General features: G+C 43.0%; 3 protein-coding genes across 3 annotated transcripts in view; all 3 read right to left on the bottom strand.

Annotated features, from left to right (window-relative positions):
- The window catches only part of LOC109476225, a 10,898-nt gene extending 4,675 nt beyond the window's left edge, over positions 1-6,223 (bottom strand). The window contains exons 1-6 of the mRNA XM_019777108.1: positions 6,157-6,223; positions 4,456-4,827; positions 3,948-4,058; positions 2,974-3,069; positions 1,173-1,268; positions 356-595 (exon numbers count right to left, since the gene is read on the bottom strand). Of these exons, the coding sequence (XP_019632667.1) occupies positions 356-595; positions 1,173-1,268; positions 2,974-3,069; positions 3,948-4,058; positions 4,456-4,827; positions 6,157-6,223 (982 nt within the window). The remainder of the gene's footprint in view (positions 1-355; positions 596-1,172; positions 1,269-2,973; positions 3,070-3,947; positions 4,059-4,455; positions 4,828-6,156) is intronic.
- Positions 6,224-12,135: 5,912 nt separating this feature from the next.
- Positions 12,136-13,816, bottom strand: LOC109476319. The gene has a single exon (XM_019777237.1). It carries the CDS (start codon positions 13,678-13,680, stop codon positions 12,151-12,153), a length of 1,530 nt encoding a protein of 509 aa, XP_019632796.1. The 5' UTR covers positions 13,681-13,816; the 3' UTR covers positions 12,136-12,150.
- A 99-nt stretch (positions 13,817-13,915) lies between these two features.
- Positions 13,916-16,499, bottom strand: LOC109476391 (tripartite motif-containing protein 3-like). Its single transcript, XM_019777326.1, has 2 exons — positions 14,709-16,499; positions 13,916-14,444 (listed from the first exon to the last, which is right to left on the bottom strand). Exons 1-2 carry the CDS (start codon positions 16,416-16,418, stop codon positions 14,004-14,006), a joined length of 2,151 nt encoding a protein of 716 aa, XP_019632885.1. The 5' UTR covers positions 16,419-16,499; the 3' UTR covers positions 13,916-14,003.
- Between the last annotated feature and the right edge of the window lie 6,787 nt (positions 16,500-23,286).

Genomic DNA, 23,286 nt, shown 5'->3' with positions numbered 1-23,286 from the left:
GAGAGAGAGAGATAAATAGAGAGAGAAGGATACAGACAGAAAGAAAGAGGCAGAGAGGAAGAGACCTCGATTCTGAATCGGACTTCTTTGCAAGAGGAGTGAAGGAGGCTGTCTACATAAGAGCTCACAGACCTACCCTAAACAGAGACGGGGGGCGACACAAGTTATCTGCCACGTATGTCCCGCTACTATGGCCACGTGTCTCTGACGTCACGTTCCAAGAGTAGACGGGTCCATTCCGTGATCAAGGTTGATGGAGTCAACCGAAAATTTGGGGTAAGTCCCAATACTTTGTTAGTTAGTGTTGGAAGTTAAAGTTTAGTCTTTATTTCATAAGGAAGAGACCTAGTCTTACCATCACAGGCGAAGACATCATTGCAGTAGCTCCACCTGATGAGCGGGTTGCTGGTGTAGCACCACGGCCTGTCCTTCCCGTCCGGGTTCCTACAGTAGTTCCGCTCCAGCCCTGCTGACGGGTAGGCCTCGGGAGTGTGGTTATGGGCGTGGGGGTACTGAGATGTCCAGTACTGACAGGTCTCGTCCCGGTTTGCCAGGCCCCTGTAGCTTGTGCCTTTGTCCTGTAGGTAGTAACAGTCTGTCGATATACATTGGAGATGTTAGCATGGCCGTGATACAATGAATGAATGAATGAATGAATGAATGAATGAATGAATGAATGAATGAATGAATGAATGAATGAATGAATGAATGAATGAATGAATGAATGAATGAATGAATGAATGAATGAATGAATGAATGAATTTTTATTAACGTGTCTTGCGATTTTTTTCGCCTAGCCCATATGGGCTTATAAGACACCAAAACATAAACATGAACATAAACATAGGTACAGAAATCATATTTAACATAAATTCAAGTGTGATTCTTCTAGTACCATTGCCATTGCTTGGTGGAGCATTTTAAATAGTATTCTGTTGTGCCAATGCGTTCAGCACCAAGGACAGGGACAGGAAAATGTCACTAAGACAGCATTAAAAAATATTCTGTTCTACCAAAAGAATCTACACTGTAGATTAGGATTGAGGAATGTTATTACAAGTGAAGACTTTATTGACTACAGGGTATGTGTTTTAATGAGGTTGTGCTATGCACGTATTTAGCGTGCCATGGTATTGTAAATAATGTAGCTGTATGTTCCTGAGAAAACTTACTGCAATCCAGCTCATCGCTACTGTCCCCACAGTCGTCCAAACCGTCACATCTGGTACTCAGATGGAACGCTCTACCATTCATGCAGGCACCAACAGCTGAAAAGTACAAGGGACAAAAATCAAAAGTGGACGACGTCGACATAGCACAGTACCAGTCACCGTGTGTTCCTCGGGATTTTCTTCGGTACTGGGAGCGTTGCCCACCCGCAGAGGTAGATTAGAGCACTCGGTGGAATTTCCCATACCTAGCTCAGGTCTAATCAGAAAGATTGGCTACCAATAAAAGTCACCAATGCTTCGAAGGACTGGGCAGCATGTGGGGTCGTGGGGCGTAGCTGTAGCGTGTTCGGCGTTGAACCAAGAGGTTACGAGTTCGAATCCTACCCATGTCACCGATCTGGTGCCCTGGGAAGAGGCAATTTACACGACTTTCCATACTTCACTCAGTTGAAAATGAGTACCCAGCTTTGGTCAGGGACTTGCCCTGGATAGGACATTAAATGGAGGTCCCATGTTTGGGAGAGCCACGAGTTAGAGCCCACCACAACTTTCAAAAAAAGAGTAGGGCTGCTCGGGGCATGTCTTGGTGTGCTATGGTCCAAATACTCATCTGATTATTCACTACGGACTCCAGGAAGAGTAGCGTAAACTTAATAGAGATCCTAAACAAATAAACAAACAAACAAACCAGATTACTCCAAACAGTGCGTTATCGATTGTTATGTTTACCGAAGGAAAACATTTTGTTTTTGCTCAGTTTCTTCCTCTTCTTCTTCTCCAAACAGTGACCTATGACCTGAACAATGACATAATTTGTTGACGTCTGTCATCATGGTGACTGGTGTTGTGTTACATAATGTTGCAATTTCATGGTCTGCTCTGCTCCTGTCACCATATACTAGTAGCACATGTATGTGAATGTGTTTGAGTAAGAATTAACAGAACAGACCATGTTCAAAGGTAAACATTATGCATTTATTTTGCAAATGTTACTTATCTAGTATTTATTATAAGACAGATAGCTTTCGAAGACATGTATTCCAAAGAGGTATTATTATAAGACTCACGACAAGACAGTTCGTCACTCCCGTCCCCACAGTTGTCGGCTCCATCGCAGACCTTTGACAGACTCACACAGTTTCCGTTGGAGCAAGTCTTCCCGCCTTGTCGCTCACCTGTAGGACCACATTATCTGGATTACTAACTCTTAGTAACGAAAAGAACGTAGTGAGAAAAAGAAAGTTAAAATAATTCAAACCGAAAAGAAAATGACATGCTCCCACAATGATCAGTGCAAAACTGTAGCTAGAAGTAGATATTTCGGTAAGGCCACAGCAATTAATTTCCGTGGATGACATCAGCGCGCGCACTGATTTTCGCCTGATTTTAGAAAAAAAGTTGTCGCCCTGACAGTGGTCAACATGCCGAAAATGGCAAAGATGTCTGTTGCCATGTCGGAACATGGATGGCAGATAACTATGAAGAGAGGAGACACTGTCATTTACTTTGATGCAGTGATGTATTTCATTATTTTTATATGTGATGTTCCCACTGAATCGAAATCATCTGTACAATGATTGAAAGTTTTATTTTTCAGTGATAATGGATGTTGTAATAGTTTGCAGTAAACTTCTTTCTTGTTTAACAGGGGTTATGAAGAATTTGAAAATGTAGGAATCTTGTATTTTTGGCCCGCCTTGTTTTTTTCGCCCTATTGCGCTAGATTTGGAGTCTGCGGAGGATGCCATCCATGAAATTTACTTGCCGTGGCCTAATTAATAATAAATGACATGTTCCTTACAGCAGTTCCGTTCGTCTGAGTTGTCTCCACAGTCGTCTTGTCCGTCACACACCCGTGTCTTGTTGATGACGTCACCATTTGCACACGTCTCCATGGCTAGTGCTGGGACCAATGAGAGAGGGGAATTAGAAAACCGTTTCAAATTTGCATACGCAACATGCGTATGTAAATGAGAGAGGAATTAGAAAACCGTGCCTCATTTACATACGCAACATGCGTCCAAGGACGTTTGGCCTTAGCTCCCTTGAAATACCCATTGCATTCAGAACCCAGCCTATCTAATTCTATGTCTAAAATGGGTTAGGATCAAACACATTTCTTCATAGTCTCCGCGTATCCAGGAATGTAAATTCGCCTCTGGTACGGTTCTGGATACGCGTGTACTATCCAGAACCGTGCCTGAGCATAGTTCTGGATAGTACACGGTTCTGGATACAACAAGGCCCTTAATACAGGCTAAGGACTGTTGATTGAATTCATGCAAGCAATTAAATTCACCGGGCTGGGCGTAGGCAGCCAGTCGGGGATAGAAGGTTACTTTGGCCGAGGACATCCAGCTGTAGCCACGAGAGAGACTCGTAAACAGGTTACAATTTTTGGACACTGAACAAGACTATTTCTTGAGAGGGGTGCCATATACATCAGGGCCCAGCACCCTTCATTGAACCGAGACGGGGCCGACATCGTCTACCAGATACCTTTGACCCAGTGTTGACGTCACACTTCAAAGAATCCAGTTGACAAGCTTCACTGGGTCAGTCTACTGAGGAAGACCAGAGTGACTGGTTGAAAACTCTAGGTGAGAGAATTTTTTTTGTGTTGGACCAAAAAGTTGTAACTTTAAACATATAACTACCAACGCAGATGAACTTTCATGATAGGTTACAATTTCATTAGCATGGCAGTTGAATGATGCATATCGCAAAGAAGAAGAAGAATATTTTGTTTATGTATGTTTATCTAGTACTTGCCACTGCAGTTTCGTTCGTCACTGCCGTCATCACAGTCCACTACCCCGTCACACAGTAACTCGTACACATCACAGTTCCCGTCTGTACACACCTGCATGTCTAACTCTGAACAGGCTGGGGAACATAGCATAGGAAGATTAATATAGTACACGGCGATCGAAATCAACATCAGCATCACCATTAACGTCATTAGCATCATCTCCAAAATCAACATCATCATGAGCAAAATCCTCAACATCAAAAACATCACCAAAATCAACATCATCACCGAAATCAACATCATCACCAAAATCAACATCATCACCAAAATCAACATCATCACCAAAATCACCATCATCACCATCAACAACAACATCATCAACATCATTATAGCTTCAAGACATCAAGAACATCATCAAATAAACATTATCATTACACCAAGGGCATCATCATCAAATTAAATTCATCTACAATAACAACAACAACAAGATCATCAACATAATCATTATCATCACCATCTTCAATGGCTTACCCTGGAAAAACTGGATCTCGTTGATCTCTGTGGACACAGACAGCGCTGAAAACTGCAGGCGCCATTTCTGTGCTGTGACGAGTAACCCGCTCAGCTCCTCTTCCACACCCGTCTGTTCCGTCACGACGTTCCACTGTCGCCGCGACGACGCCCACCGCCAGGCCGTCACGTCAAGCGGGCCGCCGTACTTCCAGATACGGATGCGGGACAGCGTCATGGGGGCCTGCAGGTCGAAGGTAAGTCGCCAGGTGGCGCTGAGAGAACCCTTCCAGCTCGACCCCATGTTGTCGTCCACGACGTACCCGGGAAGTTTTCCGTCACTGTCCTCGCCTTCTGACGTCACCCACGACGGGTCCATCTCAACCCATCCACCTAGAGGAGGACAGATATTACATGTTTTTTGTAGAGGTAAATATTCAACATGAAATAACAGGATGGGCTACGAAAGGAATCCATACTGAATGAGTGAATGAATGAATGAATGAATTTTTATTAACGTGTCTTGCGACTTTTGTCGCCCAGCCCATATGGCTGTACATTACTATTTTCTAAGAAGGCTAATAGTATGTTGAGAATTAACTGACATAGAAGAAAAAATGGGGCAAATACGACATTGTAAAATTAGTTTAGTGCCTTCAACAGCTTAAAGATACGCATGGTTATGGAATTGGTTAGACAATTCTCATTTCTGAAGATGAAATTTATAAGTAGCTAGTAGACTTGTCTAGACTAGACTAGATGATTTCTCTCTTCTCTTTAATTTACATCACCTGCCTTTTTCTTCTATAAATGAAATCGGGAAGTTGAACATGTAAGTTGTGCGGAACTCTTGTGAGCACATGGCAACAAAGTTAGATTGACATGTACTATAATGGGCAGAATATTGGAAATACAATCTTGTCGTATTAAAACAAACTTAAATTGGTACATTCTTGTCATGTCTCAATTAACCAACTGTATCAGGTACAACCACCATCATAGCATGTACGGCCAGACTACTTTTCACGACAGTTGAATTATGCATGTCAAAAACATCTATATTGGGTATTGAATGTGTATCAAATTTCATCTCCAACTAGCCACCAACCCCACAACAGAAAATATACAACCGCGCCACCTACATGGGGGCCTGCAGTGGGGGAGGGGGGGGGTCCCAACAACGCTCTACGCTAAATTTTGAGAGCTGGCTAAGTATAACGCTGAATTCAGGAAACCTCTCGATTACGCTTTACGTTAAATTCCAAGTGGCTACGACGCATTGCGTAGATTTAAAACGGCGAATACGCTCTATGCAAAATGCCGGCGCCAATTACGCTCTACCTTGAATTATCGGTCCGTCTACGTAGAATTAAAACAGCCGATTACGCTCTACGGAAAAAGGCATCCCCCTATATATAACCTTGTATACATCTATTGCATCACTCACTATCTAGTTCTATGCCTTAATGAGTTAGGGTGAAGTTCGGCATAGATTCCAGGTATCAAAAAATGTAGATTCGCTTCCAGTCTCGATTCTGGATACGCGTGGACCATCCAGAACCGTGCAAGAGGATGCATGCTTTTGGATAAAGCACGGTTCTGGATACGACAACATCCCATAGTAGTTAGAATTCTTTCTTCAATTTGAGGTAGGGGACAGACAGGACCCTTGCCTGCAAGGAGAGAGCAGTCGGCCCCCGATAACAATAACAGTTTACTTACCTGTCAGCGACATTGCACCTGGCAGACAACACAGACCCAACAGCAAACACAGCATCAGTTTTCCCATTCTGCTACAGGGTAGCCGCTTCTTGCATATCTAATACTAGTACACTTCTTTACTACTGAATAAAAAATATTTGCGACCAGTTCTAATGTTAACAGCGTCCAACCGTGGTCACCCAGACTGTGACACAAACTAGTCTGAGTTGTGAGCTACGTACCACGACGAGCACTACCAAATACGGTAACACCCTGCGTGCGTGAGGACCGAAATATTCTGCTTCTTCTGACAAATATTTTCTGGCTCATCTCTCGTCAATTATTCAATTATTGGATACCAGAGCAGTGGCTAATATTGACGCGCACTCGCTCACTCATTCACTCACTCGCCAACTCTCACTCACTCACTCACTCACTCATTTACTTACTCAATTACTCACCCACCCATTCACCCACTCTCACTCACTCAGTCATTCACTCCCTCACTCACCCACTCACTCACATAAACACTCGTTCTACAACGTGTAATCTTTTCTAGAAGAATTTAGACATTGAAAAAAATTTAGCGGCGCTTTAGTATTCAATTGCTCTCTTTGGCGCAAAGTATCCCAATCATGTTGGCCTAGTGTACCGTCACTGAGAATTAACTGAGCTGACTTGCATTCGTCGTGCGACTTAGAGCCGACAAGGATCCAAGACAGCTTTTTCCGTAACAAGATAGCCGACATTTGCAGGACACATGCATATCAATCCCAAGAGAGGACTAGGTTTGCGACTCTAAGTTGTACGATCGCGCAAACGTCGTACGATGATCGTACAACAGTCGTATGGCATTTGTGACTCTGGATGCTGACGGCGGGCTGGATCGTAAAGGGGTTGGGTGGTTGTCGGGAACAAGCTGGCCTACGGTACCTCACACTCAGGGCATTATTGAATGAATGAAAGACCTTTATTGTACGTTTGTGCTCTAACAAGCTAAGTACAGGTCATGGATAGACAAAGACATGGATACAGCAATGATACTTAAACTATACATACTAATGTGATCTACTATTTACATTGTTCGACTTCTTCTCGCTTCTTGACACAGTTATAGATGTACGAGCATATAGAATTAGTGATACATGGCTTGTCAAGTTTCATAAGAAATAGGAATTTTTCTGATTCATTTAAATGTGCAAAGCTGGGGAACTTATCTATTATATAAGAATATAGGGAATCTCTCTCATTACTATATAACGTACAATTGACTACGAAATGATACTCATCCTCAATCTTATTTAAATCGCAAAATTGGCAAATCCTTTGCTCTAGAGGGATGCGGTTGTGTCTGCCTTTTTCTATGTGGAGTTTGTGTGAACTTATCCGGAGTTTTGTGAAGACTGTTCTGTGTCGAATGTTTGTAATTTTCAAATAATTTTCCTCGTGGTAAGTATTTTTAATAATCTGTATGTCCGTAATTTGTTGTTGTTCCGCATTTCTGATATAAAAGATTGGAGATACATGTCCTTAAGACGTTGGTTGATGGAAGATATAATTTGGGGCAAATTGAAGGTAGAAGACAAGGACGAATGCCAAACATAGGCAAAACCGCTTTCCTCTAGTGTCTTACGAACACCAGCAGCCCAGCATTTGGCACCTACCGCATCTAAATCAAATTGACACAAAAGGGCGTCTGCAGAGAGACTGTCAGCTGGCACGTTCTGGCGTATTCTGAGGTAGTGTTTAATGGAGTTGAGTGACGCTTCTAACCTCATGGGATATCTCCCTAATTCAGCCATCACAGCAAGGTTACAAGAAGATTTGGGCACATTTAAAGACTGTTTGCAGAATTTTAGGTGCACGGCTTCAATTGGGGATGATTTCGGACTTTTGAAGGATCCCCATATTTCAGACCCATACAATAAAATCGGTTTTACGCAAGCATCAAAGAGTTTGTTCTTTACAGAAATTGAAGCATCGGCTTGATAAATGGATTGATGAATTCCAAAGAGGGCTCTCAGGCCTTTGCTGTGTAAGTATTTGTTGTTTGCTTTGAAAGTGCCAGCTGAATTTACAACAATACCCAGATAACAATAGTTATTTACAATTTCGACTACATTATTATTAAAGAGGAAGTGACAATTTTTCGGTAATCGACCTCCTTTAGTGAAGACAATAACCTTAGTTTTCTTGAGATTTACGTTCAGTTGCCATAATTTACAATACTCTTCTAATCTACTTAAAGAGGTTTGCAGACCTTGTTGTGATTCTGAGAAAAGAACTAGATCGTCTGCATATAACAAGCATGACACTTTCATGTTGTGTAAGCTAGGAGGATCACACAAATGGTTATCAAACTCCTCCGTCAAATCACTTATAAATAAATTAAACAAAGTTGGACTCAAGTTACAGCCTTGTCGAACCCCACAGTTAGTTATGAACGTTTCGGTAAGACCGTGGCTAGTTTTAACACAATTAGTTGTTTTGGAATACATGTCTTTTATAGTAGTAAGAATTTGCCTCCTATTCCAAGATTATTTAATTTTAGTAGCAGACCTTTTCGCCAAACAGAATCAAATGCTTTGCTAAAATCTACAAAGCAAGCATAGAGTTGTGAATTTCTGCTTAGATATTTACTAACTAATGTGGACAATACAAATAGGTTATCAGCTGTTCTAAATTTCTTCCTAAAACCGGCCTGTTGTGGTTTGAAAAGGCTGTAATGTTCTGCAAAGTTCACAAGACGGGTATTTAAAATAGAGGAGAATAGTTTTCCCAGACAACTAATTAGGGATATTCCCCTATAGTTGTCTGGGAGCGATGCGTCTCCAGATTTATGGATAGGAACAATATGACATAAAGACCATTCTTTAGGATAATAGCAGTTTTGCAAACAAGAATTAAAGATATGTAAAAGGGGTTTCCTAATTATTGGCTTTCCACACTTCAGCATTTCATTTATTACCATATCGTCACAACTAGACTTGTTGTTTTTTAGGTTGGATATGGCTGTTTCTAATTCTTTCTCAGTTATTGGAGAGTCTAACATAGAATTATCCATAGAAGTGGTACAAAAGGAAGAACTGTCCACGATATCAGTGTCTGGGGTATCTATATTACGGTTGCTGTCGGTTGAATGTTTGTTGAGATTGAGATTACTAAAGTGTTTTAACCAAGTTTCATCTGTTATCTGATCGCTTACTGCTGTTTTTTCAGGCTTTAATTTATTAACCAAATTCCAGAAGGCATTTGGATTTGTTTCTCTAAGAGACGATAACTCGTTCATGATCTGTTGATGAAGGTCACGTTTCTTCTTTTTCACCAATTTTTTGTATTCTTTTTTCGCTTTGAAGAACCTTCCCCGTATTTCAGGGTTCGACGGATGCTTTTCAAGTAATGTAGCTAAGTTTTTATTTCACGTTTCATCTGTGTGCAACTTTTATCAAACCATCGTTTGTTTACTTTTTTCTTTAATGGAATTTCTTTTACTTGTCACCCTCAAACACTCATGCCCAGCATCTCTTAAAACTGAGCTAAATTCAGAGACCATGTTTCAATTTGATCTGCGGCGGATGCGTTGGAGAGATTATCTTGTGAAATTGCGTGTAATCTTTGTAAGATGTGAGGTTGGTTTAAACATTGAAAAAAGTTTTGCCCTGATTTTTCGTTCCATTTGAATCGTTTGGGTGCTGGTATGACGTTAGCGACTCTATGTTTTTCTTAAACACAATTTTAGCAGAATTTGAGTGGATGAATACAGACAGCATACAATGATCTGAGAATTCCGTTAATGGATTGACACGAAATAATAAAATATGTTTTAAGAAAGATTGGCTAGAAATCATATAATCTACAGTACTGCATCCGTTTGGTTGATAACAAGTAAACTTTCCCTGTAAGTCCCCAGCGACCCTGCCGTTTAGTATAGACAGGTTGGCTTGGATACAGAGGTCACTAATTAATCTGCCAAATTTGTTTGGGGGGGCTTTGTCCAAATGTTGTCTGTCTGGATTGTTTGAATTCACAAAATGATTGTCGTTGTCAAATTGATTGTCATTGTCATGGATTTCATCGTTAACATAGTCTTGAAGGTTGCCAAAACGCGCGTTCAAATCACCCCCTAGGAGAATGAAACCTTGTGAACTGTGTCTGGAGATTTCATTTTCTAAAATTTCTAGAACATGATTTTCTGAGTTTCTATGCGTGGTGGATGAGCTTGGGCTAATATAGACAGTACAAATAAAAAGATCTTTAGACAGTCCTGAAACTTCGCGGTCTATTCTCACCCAGAGGATATCTGAGGACGTGGACGGTACTTGTTTAACGTGTTTTTTATATTCATTTCTATAGAAAAAGATAATACCCCCCGAAGCGCGCTTCGCTCGTTTACTCTTTGTTCTGTTCAAGTGAAAGTAGCTGTAATCTGAAACGTCAATTTTTGTATTTCCTGTAGTCCAAGTTTCTAGAAGCGAAAAGAAATCGAATTTTCTAACATGTGCTAAGAAATCTACGTCTTCTAATTTAGAGCCGAGGCCATGAATGTTCCAAATGCCGAAACTCTTACTTCCGGTGCGAGGGAACGTTTTCATCGCAAATGAAAGTATAAGTAAAATCGTGTCCCTATCCGAGCAATCAATTGCAATATCCAACAACATTAATAGTCTGTTTTACAAATAATCTATAAACTAAAAAAGGGGTAGAAAATATAAAGGTACAGATTGAACTAGTTTTCACAAAATAGTTTTCTCCCAAGAAAATGGGGAAAAGGGAACAGGACTAACATTATGATCTCTTAAGCATTAAACCATCTAATTATCTTTAAGTCTATTCATCAATATTTCAATTATATATTACTGACAAAACGACTTATCCTACCACACCATGGGCGGCCACATCAGGGCAGGATGCCAAGTCCAAGGTGGTGGAGGCACTCGTGGAGGTTGGTTAGGCATGGAGTTTGTAGGTGGGAGACTCCATGGCGTGGGTGGGAGACTGAACATGGGAGGCGGACTGCTCCATGGCCGCTGACTCGGCGGGCTGCTCCAGGGTCCCGGTCGCTGACTCGGCGGGCTGCCCCATGGTCGCTGACTCGGCGGGCTGCTCCAGGGTCCCGGTCGCTGACTCGGCGGGCTGCTCCAGGGTCCCGGTCGTTGATTCGACGGGCTGCTCCAGGGTCCCGGTCGTTGATTCGGCGGGCTGCTCCAGGGTCCCCACTGTTGACCAGGTTGGCGTGGTCCTGATGGTTGATCAGGCGTTCCGCTCGTATCTTTTGGAACGGCACTGGACGTAGGAGTAGGACTTCCGGTCGTTGGGATGTCGGGTTGAGTTTGACCCTGACCTAGAAGTTGTCCTGATGGGTGACTGTTCTTCGGTTTTACCGGGTAGCTGGATGTAGGCGCCCTCGGCAGGGGACCTTGACCTTGTGCTGGGGACGACCCGAGCCTGGGTGGACGAGGAGGTTGCCTCTGACTCTCTGTAGGATATTGGGAGAATCTTGGAGGCCCCGTACTCAATCCTTGGGGCGGCTGGAGGTTTGGCCTGGAACCCCTGCTGGCATATTGACCAAGTCCTAAAATAGGGTTGACCACTCTCTTAATGTTAGCGACAAGCACACGAACACCGAATCTGTTAAGATGGTAACCGTCCGGGTTGTACAGGGTTTCCTTTAACATCCCCGAGTTGGACATCATGTTACTGTTGTCTGTGACGTGCACATAGTCTGTTTCTTCAGCTACCACCTTCAGGAAAGTGTTCACTTGATTACCAACTTCCTGAAGGTTGCTATCCTTTCTGGGAAGGATAGAAGAGAACACTAACTGGGTTTGTGGGAACTTGTCGTGAGACGTCTGAATGAGTTTCCTGAAACTCTCGGATACGGCTGTCGGGTCCCGTGCGTCTCGGATGTCATTTGTTCCAACATGGAAGAGGATGACTTTAGGGTCAGACATAGTAGATCGCTGGATGTATTCTGTAGCCTGAGTTAAGTTGTAGGTCACTTCCTTTGTCACACGTTTAGCGGGATACATGACATCTGTCTTGACTGTCTTTTGTGTTTGAGTCGCCCAGGATTAGCACGTCGGGCGGCATGTCTTTGTTGTGTTGACTTGTCGAGACAGTAGGTCTGGGATTCACCTTGTTCTGAATGGGAGGCTGCTTCTCTCCTGCTTTGTGTGTTTGCTCGCGGTGTTTCGCACGTGTGCTTGAAACTGAGCTGTTGTTGCGGGTCTCATTGTTGACTTCGCGGATCTCGTTGTTGTCACCTTCCAGAGCTTGGAACCTATTGTGCACATTTACATTGACCAGTTCATACAATAGTCTCTCGGCGCGATCAGAGGCCTCTTGGTTTGTTTGGGTTTCCATTGATTTGGACTGGTCGCGTAGACTGGCTGATTGTGCATCGTGTACGGCTCTGGATAACTCATTATACTTTTGTTGAAGCGACTTGACTTGGGTTTCAAGCTCGCACTTGACTTTGTCCAACCGCGCGATATCTTCCACGAGTTGCCTCTTCTCTGAAGCGGAAAGACCGGCACACACATGGTTTCGTTCACCTGACTTTAATCTGTCCTCGAGTACGGAGAGTCTTTGCAAGATTGACAACTCGGAAGTCTTCCTATCTGCAATAGATTCGACAAGGCACGATTCGAGCTTATTTACACTGTCCTGCACATTAGCATAGTCGACAGAAGAGATAGGAGGTGTGCACTGATTACCCTTGTCAGCTAGGTTCTGCGGGGTACCTTCCGACGGCTCTTCTTCTTCTGTACACAGAGCATTGCTGTTAAAATCCAGCAAAGCTTTAGGCACAGTGTTACAGGTAGCGCAAAGTTCATCCGCAACAATAGATTGTTCACATGTTGGGCAGGAAGAGGGGCCATCAGTTGCCGGGGCTGCGGGGGTACTGGAAACTTCGGAAGCTGAGACCGAGAGTTGAACACTGTTATTGATTCTCTCGCTAGTACACACCGCTCCAACTTTCTCTTTCAGTCGAGGGAATTCCTCCAAGAACCACAGTAGATAGGCCGAACCCTGAACTAGGATCTTGTCGGTGGAAACATACACAGTGATACTGACAGAGCCAACGGTCTGTTTTGAGTGAGCGTCGCTGTACACCGTTTTGATATGGCGACCATTCTTCCCCCTGTCAGTCGCCTTAGTTGAGTGGTGTTCTTCACACGTGGTGATCCATGTGGTTGCCCGGTTTGATGGCAGGAATATAGTGATGCTCTGTTCGTTCTGGTTCACACTATAGCCGTTTGAGTTTTTGTGCGACTTCGTTGTGACTTTGGTAGGAACAGTTACGGCACCGCTGTTATCGTAAAGTTGTCTTCGGGGCGCGTCAGACAATACAACAAAAGCTTTGCTCACCTCCCTGTGTCTTACTTCGGCTTCCTTGTACTTCTTGCTCTTTTTTCCGAGTTTACATGCCCTCTCGTATAGCTCGACTTCCTTCTTGTATGAGTCCACAATGTCGGCGTGGGTAGCGGTTGGTAAAACTCCAAGTGTAGTATACAACTCCTCGCGGTCACTGGCGTCCGCCATGGCTCACCGGCTTGGGTTCGGCTTGGGTTTCGCGTTAACCGTAAATTGCCGAAAAATCCAGCGATGAGGGTAAAAGAGACGCAGTATTTGTCGAAGTTGAAGAAAATACACTTAGAGAGACTTAAGTTGTAAAATATTGGATGAAAAAACTCGTTAGGGACACTATTAAACTTATCTTAGCAGGAGCGTGGTGTCAGCGTGACCTGCTCCGCCGCCATCTTGAATCTTCCATTATTACAACTACATGCTACGTACAGTAGTTTTTCTAGATGAACTAATTTGAATGTGGAACTATATACTACATACTAGAATGATGCATCTGATCAGTTAAGGGAAAATATCTTAATACAGCCTCTGTCATACTGTCGATCGCACACCACCATCCTCCCGTCATGTGTAATGGTTAGTCCCATAGGCCGGAGCAATGACCCCCTGGTCACGATATTCCTCACGAAAGTCCCGTCCTGTCTAAACTGTGAAACCCCGTCGTTGTGACAGTCCGTTACAATGACGTCATCGTTGACGTCAGTGATGACGCAGCGCGGACGGTTGAGTTGCCCGGCCCCGGGCCCAAAGGCCCCGCAGGTGCGCAGATACCGGCCCGCGGGGTCGAATATCTTCACGTTGTGGTTGACGAAGTCGCTGACGACGATGTTGTTCCGGCCGTTGGTGGCGACCCTGAGCTCCGACTGAAGCTGGTGTCGTCCCCCGCCCTTCTCGCCGAAGTGCGAGAGAATTTCTCCGCTCGAACGAAGCACGAATACCTGATGATGAGATAAATTGTAACATAATGAGTCACTGTGCGTATGTACTGAGTTCTTGAGTCATGGAGCTTCGGTAGCCTGGGTGCCCGGCTCCGTTTTGTCGCTAACTACCATGAACTACCCAGGCCTAGAGCCAGGCCAGAGCCTCGGAGGACGTGATTCTTTTTTTTTTGTAGAACAGGCGAAAATCAATGCCCGCGCGGGTGTCAGCCATAAATTATAAAATCGGTGTGGCCTTAATAATGAAAAAATTAAAAAGAATACCTGGAACCCCACGGTGACTATGATCCGCCCCAGCCCGTCCACAGCGATGCCTAACGTGTTCTCGTCCGTCTCCGCAGCCCCATACACCTGTATGACACGCGCCTCCCTCCCCTGTCTGTCCAGCACGTGGATCTTATGTCCGTCTCCTGTCACCAACAGGTTACCGTTCGTCAGCGCCGCCACCGACCGGGGAGAAAACTGCAGCTCTACAGTCTTCCTGAAGCCGCCATCTTTGTCCAGGACTTGCAGTCGGCCGTTATCGTGGTCTGCCACTACGATGTCTCTGTCTATAGTGACAGCGACTGACGTAGGGAAGTCAAACTCCCCGTTTCCAGTCCCATTCTTTCCCACCGCTTTAAGAATATGAGGTCCTCTGAGAGAGTGACTAGGACGGACCTGTGACAGAATTGAAACTTGCGTATCCCCTTTCTGTACTCTACCGCCACTTTTGCTGGCTTTCTGTGGTGAGTCACCAATGTGTGATCTTTGCCCTTTCGTTTCTTTACCTTTGGCGGTTTGAGCGCCTTTCTGGTCAGGACTTGCTGCTTGTTTGAATCGAACTTTTGGTTGTGACGGTGAAATCATTGGCCACTGCCTGCTTCCGTCTACGAGTTTCGTCACCTCCTGCTCGATGTTGATTGGTAGGTCGTAGCGGAACTTCGCGAAGTGATTGGTCAGTTCGGCTACCGAGGGCACTGATTGGTCAGCTCTCTGCACCAACCATCCCTTCAAGTCTCCCGCTACGGAACATACCTCCGCTGGGCTCCCGTACCCCAAAACGTTACTCGTGAACTGTGTATAACTCTTCGCTAAGGCAAGATTCATCTCTGTTGCTTCTATAAGAGAATCTACATGGTCTTCCCTGCTAGAATGTACTGCAAGGAGCTGGGAAGTTTGAGAGTCTTTGACATCCATAGCTGCCTGTGTGATGATTCGCGTACGCGTGTCGATCTCTTCCAAAGTCTCCTGTAGCTGCGTAGACAAAGCATCTTTCGCTGGCATCAACTGTTGCAAATTCTTCTCGTGCAAGTCGACAGTTTTCACAACTTGAGCGAGTTTCTTCTCGATGTGTGCCCGCTCCCTGTCCGCCGCCTTCTGTATCTCCACGTACCTGTGATCCTTGTGTTGCGTCACGATGCAGTGCAGACATATCACGAGTCGACAGGTGTCGCAGTAGAACTTGTTGACTTCGTTGTGATCCTCGCACTTGGAGGTCTCGATTGCCCGGAGTTCTGAAGCGATTGCGGTTGACCTGAGCTCCTGGATGGGCACTACTTTGTGCGAGCGAGCCGTTTTTACACGTCGGTGGGCGTCTGTACACACGTGGCACAGGTAATCCTTACAATGCACGCAGTAACACTGCGCGAGAAACCCCGAATCACAAGCGGTACAAGGGACCATGTCATCATCGCTCGTTCCCGTGTTCTGACTCGTACGTCTAGACGGGCTTTGGTCCACGAGATCGCGAAGTTTCACCACGACGAAGTTGTTCTTCAACCCCAGGACGCCATTTTGTGGGAGGGGCACGGACTGTCGACAGATCGGACAAGATAGCCTTAAGGCTGGTCTTTGCTCGAGGATTCTCTCCAAGCACGGCTGACAGAAGGTGTGAAGACACGGGAGCATCTTCGGCTGTTGGAACTCACCCAGACAAACCTTGCACACCAGGAATTCGTCATGAATGTCGCGAAACGTACTTGTAGTAGCCATTTTTTCTTACAGTTGCTTCAGGTGACGTGACGAGGTTTGGGTACTACGTAGAGCAATATTACTTTTAGTTGAAAAATCAGTTACAACTTACGCTCCTCGCACCTTCAGAAGTAGTACCACAAGCACGAGAAATGTTCAGACGCTCTGCAAATAACCACCGACTGGGTAGAAGTTTACAGGGTTCTTTTGAACCACGTTTGAGCTAGGTTTCCTTTTTTGAAAAACATGCCATGTATACATGCTCTCTACAGGCTGTTCAACCAGAATATCTACGTTAGATGCGCGTTCGTGCAGAATAAAGCCCGGGGGCGTCGATCGGCAAACCCACCGCCACGTGTGTCTGGCCCACGCAGTCAGGACGACGTAGCCGCTGGGCATAGGTTATACTTTTTGGCGACGTCTCAGGGAGGAGCCTAATGGTACAGTATTGTGTGCAGTTTGCAAGAATTCTAGGAATGGTACAGGCATTTTGTCCACAGGCATATCTCTGACCCACATCTATGCCAACATTCCTGGAAACGCTTGGGAAGACCTCTCTGGCCCTACTTTCTGTGACCCCGAGGCTCGTTCACTATACACTCAGGGGAGGAGTGCACTCAGTATCTGTCTAGACTTAACAGGTACCAAGTCTTCCTCAAAATCATAAAATCATGGCAGTGCCATGCAAACAATAACCCTAACAGCAACCACCGTCGACATGGCAATGTACGTTTTCATTGCCAGTCTTGTTTAAAAGAGCTTAAAAAAGCGACATGGATAGCTCAGGCTGTTTTGTTGTGTATTGGAGCTCGAGGAATATTTTGTGTTGATGCATACATCTAGGCCTGACTTAACAATGAAAAGATTAATTTTCTGCAGGAAATGGTGTATCGTTTTTAATTGTGCCAGTTTTGTTTTACAACAGAGAGTTTAAGAATGTTTGAAAACCCTTGCGTCAATGATTTTTCTTGTGTCACCTCACAGCACAAAATCACAACACAACATCTATATTCCCGTCTAAGTCCAACTTCTAATATAAGGCCATGTTGATTTGATTATATGGATGACATCCTCCCGGAGCCCCAAAACTGATGCGCGCGTGCGAATAAAAAAAAAAGTTTTGCAAAAAAAAAGTTCTTTTTATTATGAAATCTACGTGGTCATGAGGGTTGAGCAAATGGCACAGAATATGGTTTGGCGAATAATCTAGTCTTCAAGTTCATTTCTTTACAATTTCATCTTTTTTCGTTTGATTTTGGCATTCTACGACATTGGTATAGTTTTTATTAATTTTTTTTGGAACTTATGGTATATTTTTGCTCATTTTGCAACTGTTTTGTACGATTTACAGCATGGTTGAAAACTTTCTTTTTTTTGGAAACGGCCGAAAATTCATGCGCGCGCGGATGTCATCCATATAATCAAATCAATATGGCCTAACTTAAAATATGAGAACCACACTACATCACATAAATGAAATCCTCCACAACTTTATCATACATGTTATGACGACTATAAATCATACCCCTATAGGTCAAATTAAAATGATCTTCTGAAGCTTCTGCCGCGACACAACAATGACCTCCGGACGGAGTATTGTGGGCAGTTGGTTTTTCGTGTTCGCAGGTAAAAAACACGGTTCCCTATGTTTAATCGGCATGTAATCTTATATGCCGTCTGCGGGCATGCCCGTGATGATGCACGCATTTTAATTTTACCGTAGCTGTTTTCGTCGTCGATATAATATTTCAGTAGCACCCCTACATTTATCAGATCAACTCTAACAATAAAGTTTGAAACGTCAACTCTTAAAATCCATAACGTGCTGGATATGTGTTATATGTATATATGTGCTGCTATATGTGTTGGTTATATTTTTATGTTTCTTTTACTCTTGAACTTCACTATTGTTTAAGTTGTTGTAATATAAGTAAGATCTACAATTGCTGATGGTCGATCAACTTTTGTTATATAGAAGAGAGAATTAAATATTTCACACAACGAATGAAAGAAACATAAGACCAAGTGAATATATCATAATGGTACAAAAGACCCTATTTTGCTGTCGGAGTGCCCGGCGAACTAAAACAAGTGCTTTTGCAAAAAGCTGGCATTTGGGCGCGCTATCAGTGCGATATGTTGTACATCTTACATATGCAACCCTGCATCTGCTTGGAAATAACTTTATAGGCATGCCACTCTATAATCTGCTTGAAGATGACTCAATAGTCAGATCATGGATGTCATCAACATCTGCTTGGAGATAACTGCTACATTTACCACCCTACATGTGCTTGCAAATGATTATAGATATGTTCCTTTACATCTACTTTGAGATGATGCTGTACATATGCCACCCTAGACATGAATAGGCTACGGAGATGTACATGTAGAGCAGATATTTTGATTTGAGTTTTGTCTTCAGTGACATTTTAGAAAACAGCAAAAGTGTGGTAGAGATTTTACAGATGACAGAAAGCAAGCTGGATATTGTTTTTGTATTTCTGAAAACATTTAAGAAAATACTGTTGCATTCTGAATTTAAAAAAAAGAATGCGCTGTAATGCAAAAAAGGTTCTTCTCATACTATAGTTAAGCCTATTGCTTTGGCGATGAGCCGCAATATGCAGCAATTTTGCCTAACGTTCAACTCTGCCATGTATACAACAGCATGATTACTCCATGGACGAAATGTAAGAAGTAAAGTCTATTTCAGTCCATAGCCTTCCTGATCCTTAACCATTGATTGTTGTTGGATGTTTTTTTTTTCAAGTAACCAACAAACCACCACAAGGCATAACACCCTAGTTGTTTAAGTACATACAAGCTTTGTAAATTGTACTACCAGACTGACACTCTGACACATGGATTATACCAAACAACACACTTACAGAACCAGATATGCAACTCGGAACACCTTTAAAATAGACAAACCAAAAACACACAGCGCTAAAAAAGCCTTCACATACAGAACTACTGCAGCATGGAACTCTCTACCACATGGGTTGAAAACAATGTCATCACATGAGAAGTTCAAACAAGGCCTACTAGAGCACATGAGGAAAATGAATAAGTAAAGCACATACGATGTCTAGAGACTCCAAATCCAATGCGATAGGGCGAAAAAACTAGGCGGGCCAAAAAAACAAGATTTCTACTTTTTTTCAAATCTTGAGATCATACACCTTGTTAAGCAAACATGATTTTCATTCAGCTGTAACATCGCATAAAAAAGAATGAAATACAACACTGCACCAAATTAAATGTAAAAGACAAAACGATAAATCAGAGCCTTGTCTCCTCTCTTCACATTTATCTGTCACCCAAGCTCTGGCATTGCAACAAATTTGCTCATTTTTGGCGGGTTCCTGTTTTCCCCCCAAATCCAGGCAAAAATTAATGTGCGCGTTGATGTCATCCATCCACAAAAATGACTTGTTGTGGCCTAAATATTTGAGACTTGTGTAGACCTTTAGTTGTAGAAGACCGTACAATAGTCCCTGTACTTCTTGTTGTGTCAATAAAGAATCTGTAAACTTAGCAATTTATGACATATACATTGTCGACGCGACCAATTTCAAGTGAGGCGTCTTCCTTGTCTTGTTTGCTAACCATGGCCGAATACACGACTAACATCAAACAACACATCAAAGTCGTCACTCCCAACACTATAGCGGTCAGCATATGACCGGTCGACATGACAGCAGGCTTGTGGCTTTGGGATACCTTAACCTTGTTCTGGCCCTGCGGTTTAAGTGTTGTAGACACTACCGGTTGATCTGAAGTATAAGTAAACATGAGTGTTGATGACAAAGCCTTAACCTGACTGAAAACACTCGTTGCTTCAAGAGTAGTGCTAGAACCGTCTTTCACTATTTGGGACACTGTCGTTGACAAGAAAGTCGTTTCATTACTAGACATGGTGGGACAGGAAGTGTTTAAGGCGCATTCTTGGGTCTGATTCCCATACTTGTCTTTCCAAAGGGGGCATCTTGAGAAGTTCAACTCGCGAAGCTCTAGGTCTTTCAGAAACGGGGGCGTTTCGCATCGAAACAGAGACGGGTCTATGCGCATTCTACGTGCGATTGAACTCCTATCCATAAAGGCCATGCAGTCACTAGTAAAGTTTGCGCCTTCGCACTTGTCTGTCATGTGTGCGATCTCAATAGCCCATGCGAGGTTACAGCCGCAATGAAAAGGGTTCCCTTCTATGATAACATCATGTCGTACAATAGACTGATTAGCATGCATGTCAAAACCAAGGTTACACAGTGACAGCCCAAACAGTCGGTTATAAGAAATGTCCATCTTTCTGAAAGAGCGTAGGGACGACATAGCTGGAAACAGGTCAACACAAGTCAGACGGTTATACGCTAAATCTAACTCAGAAAGATTCGGCATTTTCTCCAGGCATTTCCAAGGGAAAGTTGTGATGCTGTTATTCTTGAGGTTGAGCTTGTACAAATAGCGCAAGTGCATACACGGGAAGGTGGTCAGGGCGTTATTAGGAAAGTGAAGTTCGAACACTTTCATACATGTAGGCAGTTCTGGAACGCCCCTGAACCCCTTGTTGTCACAGTACATTTTAGGTAGCTGAAAGGTATTGCAAATGTATGAAATGTGGATACGAGACTCAGCTTGATCCATGATGCTGCAACCCCGAATCAGAAATGTCACAATTGATGAGAGCTTGCCGCTTTGGACAGAACATAGTGGAACAAGAAGCAGTACAAAAACGACAGCCGCGCTAGGAGGACGTACGGGGCGTTTGTATCGTATGGTCATATTGTTGGTGGTAAAAAAATTCCAGTGCAAAAGAGAAACCCCCCCAAAAAAGCTAAAAACACGCTAAAAATAATCCCAAACCCACACCTCTGCTTATGCGCAAGGACTTAACACTACTGCTAGTGCCTTGTATAATGGTACGGTCCAAAAAGTGGTCAGCTATTCTAGTAACCAACCACTTTTTTCATTATTCACCACTTATGATGTGGAGGTACTTGTATATTAGTGTATCAGCTAACCGATTTCAGATTCTTGTTTGGTTACTATATTGATATAATAATGAATCAGTGTGGAACTTCCCTCCTCTTTCCAACAAACAAACAAACAAACAAACAAACAAACAAACAAACAAACAAACGAACGAAATATTCCCATTCAGGTCCTAATAAGAAGTATTCTGTAACTGTATAGAGCAGAGATACTTTTCTAGTTCCACTGCAACATACACAAGTTCTGATGTTTCAAATTAATGAGCACATGTACATTGTATGTCTAACCACTACAAGAACTTGTGGCTGGTTGTTTCTTTTCTTGGTTGGAGGGCGATCTTGAGATCTCAGTTCTCAAATGGCCACCGCTACACTTTTCTTCACCAAACTCTCAGTGTGGGCTCCTAAAAATGGAAAGAGTAGAGTCGCTTAGTGTATCAGTTTAGAAACACTGCGCTAAATGAAACAATACATGGAATCAATAAATTAATCAAACAAACAAAAGAAATCATTTGGCTATAAGCAAATGAAAAAACAAGGATTTACATGTAACTAGAAAGGTAAAAGGTGCAAAGCAAATGCATAATGTTAACCTTCGCATATGGTCTACTCTATTAATTCTTACTCTTGGTCTTGGTCAGACAGGAGTCTAAATCCCTCCTGCTATGAAATTGCAACACCCAACACTAGATACCATGGTAACATACGTCTGGTTCATGTCATTGAATTTTTTTTGGAGAAGAAGAAGAAACAGAGTAAAAACAACGTTTTCCTTCCCGAAGGTAAACATAATGTAGGAAATTCAAAACGCTTACATGTACGGAGAGCAGTCGTCCAGTCCAACAAGTACCGGGCCTGGTAGAGACTTGTGCCTATCGCTGCGGCATATGCTGCAATGACGAAGTAAGAAAGGTTTATCTATTTTTCTTCGAGATAGTTGATCACAGGGGATGTATTTCATCTGTTACACAATCACACCTACAGATTAATTTGTCTATACCTCTGTGGCGTATTCTGAAATGGAAAATTAAAAAAAAAAGGTTGATTGTCTACCTCTGGGCTATATTTGATCACGTAGAAGCCATATCATCTATTGCACAATCATAGCTATGTATTCATATTCTTCTGTATACTGTCTACTGCCAGCTATGAATAAGTAAATGGTTGAGATTTATTTTTTTTGTGCAGGATAAGTACGAAGTTCATGTACATCTTCACTTTTGAACCATGCTTTACTTACAAGTTACTGCTGACTTTATTCGACTGTATTAAAAATCTATCTAGTATAAACACCTAAAATGCATGTACCAGCTATCTTATTAGTTAGACCTGAACTACTTTGATAAATTTCAAATACTGTATTGCATATATTACTTCTGTATCAGTATAGCCGGTATAACCGCCCTTCGGCGTAACACACCAACTTCTGATATGAATGTGTCATATTTTACATTACTTGCTAACTTTTGTCGTAATGTACGTTTACATTATCACTTGTCATGGTGATGGAGGGAACACAAACCATAGCATAGTGTGGTGCGTTTTGTCATGTGGTTGCCAACAAAAAACTTTGCTCGCAAAGTTAAGTTGTGAAACGTACTGACAGTGTTATATCAAATTTCCCTGCGCCCTGTCTTTAGTGCTGAAAGGCCATCATATGCAACAATCCTTCCATCTCCAAGGATGCGGCTAATTCTCGGTGTTCACTGCGTTTTTATTCTTTTCTAGTATTTTCAAGACGGCTGTGTTGGTTGGTTGTTACACTGTTCTCTCATTCAATTTTTGTCCTAACATTTGTTGTCAAATCAACATGGCCTTAGTATCTTATATTTCAAATCTAGACAGTTTTTTTTTGCCCTTTTTCTTTCTTTCACGGTCTCTTTCGGGGTCTCCAG

This window comes from Branchiostoma belcheri, unplaced genomic scaffold, assembly GCF_001625305.1.
Source record: "Branchiostoma belcheri isolate BF01 breed outbred unplaced genomic scaffold, Haploidv18h27 scaffold37, whole genome shotgun sequence".
Taxonomy (NCBI): domain Eukaryota; kingdom Metazoa; phylum Chordata; class Leptocardii; order Amphioxiformes; family Branchiostomatidae; genus Branchiostoma; species Branchiostoma belcheri.
The sequence above is the reverse complement of the archived record's forward strand: the minus strand, read 5'-3'. Positions and strand labels throughout refer to the sequence as shown.